Consider the following 9,663-nt stretch of genomic DNA (forward strand, 5'->3'; position numbering starts at 1 on the left):
GCCACAGTCCGGAAGTAGCACGCATCAATTATCGCTTGCCACTTGCCTGCTGTGACGCCGCCCCTGTCATCTGTGTCACTCGTAAACGTCCCGATCTGGCTTGGTGCTTACTTCGCTGTTCGTGAAAAGAAAAATAAGCAACAATGGCAACAGCTACCGGTACGAAGATAGCACTGTGAACAGTTGCACCGCACAGTCTCTCCGGAAAGGGGGCACACTGTAGCCTGAAACCACAACATGCGCAATTCCTCAGTGCAAGCCATTACCTCCGGAGATTGCGCCAAAAACAGGGCATGTGCGAAATGAGGGACTTTGGCATTCTCGTATGTTGCTAGATTGGCCGATGAAGTGGCAGTGCCACTCTTAGTCTGAAGCCTTTCCCTGCATGCTTTGTGACACTTGTACTACGCTATTTGCTGTTTTTGTCTCGGGGTTCTCCCTCTCAGCGCGACTCAAGCGCCAGCCTGGCCCAAGCCGAGTCAAAGCCAAGAAGAACGGAATGATGAACAAGAGAAGCGCTGCGCAAATGGTGTAGGTCCAGCCGGGATGAACGGCGTCGGTCAAGGGCTGGATTGCCGCCGTGATGGCAGCGCCCAAGCCGCATCGGACCAGGTTGTTCGCCGCACTAGCGGTGGCCGCGTCTTGAGGGAAGAGGTCCACCATGAGGGCATTCAGGGCCTGCGCTACAGCGGTAGTGGCGTAGCCGATAACGAAGAGGAAGACCATGGGGCCTGCCAAATGGGTGGGCTTGTTCAGCGTCCATCCGTATCCGACGAGGCCGGCGACGGCAGCGGCGAGATGTGGCCACGTGACTTGGAGGCGTGCGTGCTCCACGGGCATGTTCGGGTCGCGACGGGCCGTCTTGAGGGGGATGTTGTGCTTAGCAGCGGTGTTCCGGTAGGCTCGGTCTAGCAGACGCCCGGTGATGACGGTATTGATGGCGCTGCCAACCCCGAACGCCAAGAAGCAGAGAGATGTCTGCACCTGGGACAACCCGTAAAGGCTACGCATGAGTTGCGAAAGCCCGGTCATCACGCCCGCAATTAGTAGGTTGATCAGGCCATTTCCCGCCAGCACGACGGCCCCTTCTTTATCCAGTGCGACCTTCAAGATGGAGAAAGGATTCGGAAACCGGGTGGGCTTTCGGTCAATCCCACCTTCTCGTTGCTTGCCTCGCTGCGAGAAGCAGGACCATAGCGGGCGACTGAGCCTTGGTGGCAATATTGATCCGTTGCCAACCAGCTTCCGGTTCGTCTCGGGGAAGAAAAACAAGAACAGGAGCCCAAGCACGAGGTCGGCAATGGCCAGAAACCAGAAAATGGAATGCCAACCCAGATACTGGGTTAAGATCCCCCTAGTACAGGTGCCAGGGCAGGCCCAAAAACTGGCGCGACTGTTGCCCAAGCCATGTAGGACCCGCGCTCAGCAGGCTCGACAATATCGGCAATTACACCGCTAGCGAGTGGAATCATGCCCCCGGCTCCGGCACTCTGGACGCATCGCAGAGCAAGTAGGCCGGCGTAGGTGTTCTGTAGAGCCAGTGCGATATTGGCGACAAGGAATATGGCGAAACAGGCGATGTAGGCAAGGCGACGGCCACTTGCATCTGAGAAACTGCCGACGAACGTGGGAGCGATGCCTTGGAGGATCTTGGTGATTTCAGTATGCTTGACCTTCCGACATAGAAGTATTGAACTGGCAGCAGCCAACAGAGGGGTTTGCTTACCATGAACGTTGTCACTGACAGGTTGATCTCGGTAACGGTCACGCCCAGATCGCTCGCCACGGTCGGTAGGGCTGGATAGTACATGCTTGTCGCCATGGTGGCTAGAAGCGCGAATAGCGAAACGGCCACAATCATGAGGCGCTTCTGCCAGCGAGTATAGACGGAGAACACATCGTCGTCCATGGTTTATCGGCTAGGGGCACAGCTTCTTCGACGGGAAGTAACGAGTGAGGGTGTCTAGAGATGCAACAGGTGGTAGAGCGTTACAAAAGGAGAGAGCAAAGGAAGGATGCGTGTAGATCTAGTCATCGAATGAATTATCTATTAAAATTTCTTAAAGAACCCCTACGGGCGATTCGCCGAATACGAGACCTGCTCGATACCCCTGCCAGCCGGGCAGAGAGCCGGGGTATGAAGCATTAATGCTTATCATGCAACCCACGATGATCCACACAGTGCTTCGAGGTCATAGAGCAAGGGGCGTCCACGACCTAAATTTCGATACAACGCAACCTATTTATTCAGGCGTGCTATATGAATAGTGCCCCTCAAAGGGTGTACGATACTGCAGAGTCCACAATTCACTTTCTTACCTGATATTGCCATCGACACCGTTGATGTGACTTGATCCCAAGCACGCGTGTAGTGCGGATTGTGTACATGTTGAAACCATTCCTAGTCAAATGTTTAACCAACTCCGAAATAGTGGCAGTATCCTTTGCCCGACGTAGTCCTAACTTGTTCCTATTCAGCCCATCTCCTACTGCGATGATTGGGTGACAACACATCCGACGACATGCGATTAGTTGTGACTTGCGCTCGCATTCGACGAAATATTCTAGTGCGTACGCTCACGACGCGGTATAGTGGCCACGACGTGTGATAGCGATGACTGATTGGGAAATCCAAATGATAGAAACGCTTGGACAACATCATATCAAAGTAGGAACGCCTGGAAGGTGACTAGGTATGGCATACAGAGCGGCAGTAGCATGGTTACCACTTCCAACGCAACTGGAATAAATGAAGACGAGCATTCCCTTGGCGTATAGGTTTCAATAAAGACTTGAAATCCAACGCACTAAATATCTCAAGGCCATGATTGAGCTATAATTATGGACAACCTAGATATCATCTTGGGATGGGGGTGCCAGCTATCTGAATTTGCCGGGGGCCTTTAAATCACCCCCGGTACTACAGTCCACGCAATATTGGTAGCAATTTCAGCTGCATGTTTTAAGTGCATGGCGAAGCAGATAAGATTGATGCAAAGTGCGCGATTGGAAGATAGTTGGAGTCGCAGATAACTCGGGGAATGTTGTTCTGCGTGATAATTACCCGGCCCGGCTCAAGTGATTTAATCTATATATGCTTGGGTGAGAGCCCAAAGAGTGATGAGCACTTGGAGATCCTGCATTTGATAGACGTTTATAACGGCATATGGCCCGGCTGATGAAGGCGGGCTTACTGGCCTCAAATACCACGAGCCCTCTTCATATGGAGTTAGATACAACCCGCTGACGACGATAGTACACAACTTAGGATTCCCTAATACACTGTAAATCGTCTTCCTAGATTCTCAGAAACAGCGTGTTTAACAATGCAGTGGAAAGCCCTAGCTTTGGCGCTGTGGGCGGGACATGGCGCCAGCCAAGGCACGCTGCCCATGCTGCGTTTCCAGTGCAACCAGCTCGTCGTCGAACGCCTGGACCCTCTGGTGACGCCCGGCTCGATCCCATCGCCGCATCTTCACCAAATCGTCGGAGGCAACTCGTTCAACGCCTCGATGGACCCGGCGACGCATGACCTCCCCAGCCTGTCGACGTGCACCAGCTGCACCTTCACCGAAGACCTGTCCAACTACTGGACCGCCGTCCTCTTCTTCCGCGCCCGCAACGGGACGTACAAGCGCGTCAAGCAGTTCCCCAACCTCTTCCTCGACGGCAACGGCGGCATCACCGTCTACTACATCCCGTCGCCCAACGCCAAGGTCAACGTGACGGCCTTCAAGCCGGGCTTCCGGATGCTGGTCGGCGATGCCGCGCTCGACGCCCCGGGCCCGACGCGCAAGGTCTGCCACCGCTGCATGCCGGAGACGGGCGAGTCCAGTCATCTCAACTGCGCGGCGCCCGACAGCCAAGCCCTGCCCAATGAGTTCTGCCCCGGGGGCCTGCGCTCGGTGATTACCTTCCCGACTTGTTGGGATGGGAAGAACACGGATAGCCCGGATCACAAGAGCCACGTGGCTTACCCCGTCTCGGGATCCTATGACGTCGGAGCGGATGGCGTGTGCCCGAGCAGCCACCCGGTGAAGATACCTCAAGTCATGCTTGAAACCATGTGGGATGTAAGTCTACCCCTCGCAGACTTCATTCGTCCATTGAATCCTGAGGACCAATTGTCTAATGTTTGGGCGCAAATGACAGACGCGGCCCTTCAACGACAAAGACCTTTGGCCAGAGGATGGTTCGCAGCCATTCTTCTGGAGCACCAACGATAAGTTAGTTATCATCACCACTGCGCACTCACCGTGAAAAGAGGATTCTGAACGTCATAATGCACAGACATGGATATACCCAGCACGGCGACTACGTGTTTGGCTGGAAAGACGATTCCCTTCAGCGCGCGATGGATGCGCGCTGCAATGGTAGCGAGTGCAGCACGCTGAAGTCGCAGTCGGTCGAGGAGGCGATTGGGTGCACCAAGCTCCCCATCGTGGACGAAGATGTTGACGGATGTGAGTGGTGCATGTTTTTTTTTCTTCGAGACGTCGAACGATGACATGGGCAGAAACCATCAGCTGCCCCCTTGTACTGACCACCTTGCGCACAGGGCTCAAATCCATCCCGGGGATGCCCATGGAGGGTTAGGCGTCCCGGCGACTAACCGAAGGCAACCGGGGGGGCTTGTCGCAACGGGCCGATTGGGAGGGGATTTGTATTGGATGTCCTGGCGGGCAGAGGCGGAGGTGACGGAGTCTGGTCAGTGGTCGGCCCTTTTGTGTTTTCCCCGGTTGGCGAGGAGGGAGGCGGAGAAGGAATGCACCCCTCACTTTCAGCTCGGCTTCAGGGCACTTCCCCAGAAAATCCAGAAAATGCCCTGTGGAGTCGGCTCTCATGGTGGACAGGGGTGTCGGAGTCGGGGGTGGGGAAAGTAGTAGCAGCGAGTGTAGCAGCGAGAGAGGCCAAAAAGAAAATACACCGCCTGCTAATTCCAAGCGCGCCTTGGCAATTCTACACTGACGATGGCCGAAATCACCACATGGCTCCATGACGTTGTGCCCATGCATCGGCATCATATGTTTGCTGTCTACGGGCGGGAATGCGTAGATAAATAGGCTCCCGTCCCGCCGCGGACGCAAATCTTCGCTCGCAGCCTCTTGTCTTCCACCGCCCACCACAGACAGTCCTGTCTTACCACGACGATGATGAAGCTCACACTGGCCTTTGCGGGTGTTGCAGCAGCCGCTACAATCGGCAACCGACAGCTGCAAGGCCCCTCAGATCCCTCGAGCGCCTGCCCCGGCTACACCGCCAGCAATGTCCAGCAATCGGCCACTGGCCTGACTGCATCTCTCAAGCTGGCCGGTGATGCTTGCAACAGTTTTGGTCGCGATCTAGACGAGTTGAAGCTCACTGTCAACTACGACAATAGTTAGTTCTTGACACCCTCTCACGCCCGGCGACACCACCAGACTAACGTTGTAATAGAGGACCGTCTTCACGTAAAGATCGAGGATGGCACATCCATTGCTTACCAAGTCCCCGAGAGTGTCTTCCCGCGACCCGACACGTCCGCTTCGGTCAGTGCGGCGGATGCAGCTCTGGAGTTCTCCTTGACCGAGTCGCCATTCGCCTTCGCCGTGAAACGCAAAGACAGGTATTTGGGCACCCCTCTTCTAACCCCTGCTTTCGACCGCATCTAACGCCATGCAATCAGTGGAGAGGTTTTGTTTGACTCCGCGGCGGCTCCGCTGGTCTTCCAGGACCAGTACCTTCGCCTCCGGACTTCACTGCCCAAGAACCCCAACCTGTACGGGCTTGGCGAGCACACCGACCCGTTCAAGCTGAATGACACCGACTACACGCGCACCATGTGGTCTCGGGACGCTTATGGCATTCCCTATGGCACCAATCTCTACGGGAACCACCCAATCTGTACGTTTCTTAAACTTTGCTCTGTGGATATGTTCTTGGCTGACCTAGTCCTACAGACTTTGACCACCGAGTTGGCAGCGGCACCCACGGCGTCTTCCTTCTGAGTTCCAGTGGTATGGACATCAAGATCAACCAAACATCGGACGGCAAACAGTACCTCGAGTACAATGTCGTGGGAGGCATCATTGACCTCTACTTCATGGCCGGTCCCACGCCAACCAAAGTTTCGCAGCAGTATGCCCAGATAGCCGGACTTCCCGCCATGATGCCGTACTGGGGTCTCGGAATGCACCAGTGTCGCTATGGCTACCGCGACTACTATGCCATCGCCGATGTGATTGCCAACTACAGCGAGGCCAACATCCCGCTGGAGACCATGTGGACCGACATTGACTACATGTACGATCGCGCCATCATGACGACAGACCCGGACCGCTTCCCCATGGACAGAGTCCGACAGTACGTCGACGTCCTCCACCAGCGAAACCAGCACTACGTCGTCATGGTGGACCCCGCCGTCGCCTACACCACCATGCGCGAGCACAACCAATCCTACGGCACTTTCAACACCGCGGCAGAGAACGGCTACTTCCTCTACAAGAACGGCTCCATCTTCCAGGGCGTCGTCTGGCCTGGCGTCACTGCCTACCCGGATTGGTTCCACCCCCGGCGCTCAAGAGTGGTGGAACTCGGAGTTTGCCGAATTCTTCTCACCGGACAAGGGCATGGACATTGATGCCTTGTGGATCGACATGAATGAGGCGGCCAACTTCAACAACTTTGACGCAGATCCTCGAGAAACTGAGAAGAGCGGCGGCTTCCCTCCGCAACGCCCCGTTCTGCGAGACCAACCTTGGCCCATCGCCGGCTTCCCCGCCGAATTCCAGCCCGGTAGCTCTCCTTATCCACCGGATTCCTGGAGTTACGCTCCTCCGTGGCTGGCCGCTCCCAGCGACCCCAACCACGGCAAGAAGCGCTCCATTGACTCTTCATCTTCTTCTCGAAGCCATGCCATCAAGAGACAGGAACACGTCGCGCCCGCCCCCAACGCCTCGGCCATTGGATTCCCAAGATCCAGCTACGAGCTTTTGGCGCCCAAGTACCAGATCAAGAACGCGAACACCGTGGATGCGTACGGCGGCGCCTCCAACAAGACTCTCGACACGGACATTATCCATCACGATGGGCATGTGGAGCTCGATGTACACAACCTATACGGGACCATGATGAGCACGGCGTCGCGCAACGCCATGCTTGCGCGCCGCCCCAACCGCCGCCCGCTGGTCATCACACGGTCCACCTTCGCCGGCGCCGGCAAGCACGTCGGAAAGTGGCTCGGTGACAACCTCAGCCAGTGGGACCAGTACCGTTTCTCCATCGGGGGCATGCTTGCCTTCTCGGCCCTGTACCAGGTGCCCATGGTGGGGTCCGACATCTGCGGCTTCGGTGGCAACACGACCGAGACGCTGTGCGCGCGCTGGGCCTCGCTGGGGGCTTTCTACACCTTCATGCGTAACCACAACGGCGACACGTCCATCCCGCAGGAGTACTACCAGTGGCCCCTAGTCGCCGAGTCCGCGCGCAAGGCCCTTGACAAGCGCTACCGCCTGCTCGACTACATCTACACGGCCATGCACCGCCAGACGGTCGACGGCACGCCCTCGCTCAACCCGCTCTTCTTCGTGTACCCGGGCGACGCCAACGTCGCGGCCATCGAGCACCAGTTCTTCTACGGCGACGCCGTGCTCGTCTCGCCCGTCACCCAGGAGAACGAGACGAGCGTCGCGGCCTACCTCCCCGACGACCGCTTCTACGCCTTCGACACGTGGGAGAAGGTCGAGGGCGCCGGCGCTGGGATCGCCTTTGACAACGTCAGCTTCACCGACATCCCGCTCCACGTCCGCGGCGGCACCGTCCTGCCCCTGCGTGTCAAGTCCGGGTACACGACGACCGACGTCCGCAAGGAGCCATTCAACCTCGTCATCGCGCCCGGCCGGGACGGTAAGGCTGCCGGGTCGCTCTACCTCGATGACGGCGATAGCGTGGAGCAGAAGGCTACATCGGAGATCGAGTTCGCCTTTGCCGACGGAAAGCTGCAGATCACTGGTACTTTTGGCTACCTCGATGAGAACAACCGGGTCGCGCAGATTACGGTGCTGGACAGTGCTGGGCCGGGCAGCGGGGCGGGCAATGGCAAGAAATGCGCTTCGTATGACCCTGAGCGACGTGTGGCTACTTGGAAAGTGGATATCAAGCTTGATGGTACTGTTGATGTGTCTCTTTGAGTGCGGAATACTTAACCAGGCAGACTTGTTTGGTTAATATGGAACACTGGACTTGAATCCGTGTTGGTGTCCTCTTACAATACCTGTATTCATAATCTTAGTTCCCTAATTCAAATTCAAAAGAATTCACTGAGTGCTGAGAAGTTCAATTCTGTGTGTTCCACCCCTAGCGATATGTGGTTCTAGATGCTGGCAGTCATGCATGCTTTGCTATCAAATATTTGACACTCCTGAGATGACGATCTTACGGAAATTGTTGTCGCTCAAACAATGAGCTCTTTATCTCGTCCTTATCTCAATGCGTATTAAGACTTGCCATCTACCTTGCCCTCACAATACGATTGTTTCCCCACGACCAATAAAGGGGCAAGTCACAATTGTATCGTTCTTTAAGTTAACAAAGGATTTTACTTCCTTCTGCCGGATTAACATCATACTTAAATCCGCTTCGGGCTCCGAAGCACGCTGTCCCTAGTCCGGTCTGCCAGATCAACTTGATATCCCAGCAACAGTCCAGAGTCTTGTAACAAGGGAGCCAGCTTCTTTGTTTGTAGTCATTCCTTCAGCACAAGATGTCTTCAGGCTCGAGGAACCTTTGTTGCGAATGCGGCGTGAGAATGGAATCGCAAGATTCTGGACTCTATGTCGTAGCTGACTCTTTTGCTCCTCTTGTTTGCCTAAGGGATTTGATGCTCTTCTGAGATTCAACAACCAGTCTGATTCTTTGAAAATACCTGAAGTGCCTGTCTACAGCTCGCGGGGTGGGCTGAAAATTGCAAGTCATGATCCAACTTTGTCACTGACCCCTGACAATCTCTCAGAACACGAACATCTTCCAAGTGGAAGTCAATCGCAAGGCCGGCCTGAACGCGCGTCTCAACAAATTAACCCCGAACTCTCGGAGCTTGCAGCGAAAGACAAGTTTTATGAACTCGATGACTTTTACCACACTCCGGGCCTTGAGTGGGACCCTGACTGCCTGATAGTCCCTGCAGAAGAAGCCGTCGATGCCCCCATCCATGGCCTAGCTGCCTGTGAGACCGGCCCGCAATGCTTCAACTGTGGATCTCCTGTGGGATGGGATGAAGCGACTGGTCGTTTGGAGGATTGCGAGGTATGTTTCTGTCCCAACTAAATGTGTTCTGGATAGTGTTCAGAGTTCGGACGTACAGTAGATTTAACTAGGATTCTCATTCTCATTATTCATTTACCAACTGCTCCTCAAAATCTCGTCACAATGAAAGTTGCCATAGCCATTCAGTTATCCAGCTGACCCCAACTGTAAGATATTAACCGTGATGCAACCGTATGGACTAAAGTTGCTGCATCATGGAGGGTTTTGTATTTGTAGATCTGGAGTTAGATGAGACGTAACAATTTTGGACTAGTGCTGACGTATCTATTCTTAGACTATCCAGGGGGCCGCTGTGGTGGAGGGGAAAGCGATGTGCCACCCTTACACCGGCTATACCTGCGGCTTCATTGGGCAGGCTCA

At 55.2% G+C, this 9,663-nt stretch overlaps 3 protein-coding genes across 3 annotated transcripts; 2 read left to right on the forward strand and 1 right to left on the reverse strand.

Moving 5' to 3' along the window:
• Positions 1-363: 363 nt before the first annotated feature.
• Positions 364-1,909, reverse strand: PG998_006278 (MFS general substrate transporter; the record flags this gene model as incomplete). The annotated part of the gene is made up of 3 exons (XM_066873096.1): positions 364-1,338; positions 1,362-1,673; positions 1,727-1,909. 3 exons carry the CDS (start codon positions 1,907-1,909, stop codon positions 364-366), a joined length of 1,470 nt encoding a protein of 489 aa, XP_066733193.1.
• Positions 1,910-3,326: 1,417 nt separating this feature from the next.
• PG998_006279 (uncharacterized protein) lies at positions 3,327-4,596 on the forward strand (the record flags this gene model as incomplete). The annotated part of the gene is made up of 4 exons (XM_066873097.1): positions 3,327-4,073; positions 4,153-4,226; positions 4,291-4,463; positions 4,559-4,596. 4 exons carry the CDS (start codon positions 3,327-3,329, stop codon positions 4,594-4,596), a joined length of 1,032 nt encoding a protein of 343 aa, XP_066733194.1.
• A 554-nt stretch (positions 4,597-5,150) lies between these two features.
• PG998_006280 (glycoside hydrolase family 31 protein) lies at positions 5,151-8,168 on the forward strand (the record flags this gene model as incomplete). The annotated part of the gene is made up of 5 exons (XM_066873098.1): positions 5,151-5,379; positions 5,437-5,605; positions 5,666-5,883; positions 5,940-6,565; positions 6,606-8,168. 5 exons carry the CDS (start codon positions 5,151-5,153, stop codon positions 8,166-8,168), a joined length of 2,805 nt encoding a protein of 934 aa, XP_066733195.1.
• Between the last annotated feature and the right edge of the window lie 1,495 nt (positions 8,169-9,663).

The sequence above is a fragment of the Apiospora kogelbergensis genome, assembly GCF_038363985.1.
Source record: "Apiospora kogelbergensis strain CBS 113332 chromosome Unknown utg000003l_segment0_segment0, whole genome shotgun sequence".
NCBI lineage: Eukaryota > Fungi > Ascomycota > Sordariomycetes > Amphisphaeriales > Apiosporaceae > Apiospora > Apiospora kogelbergensis.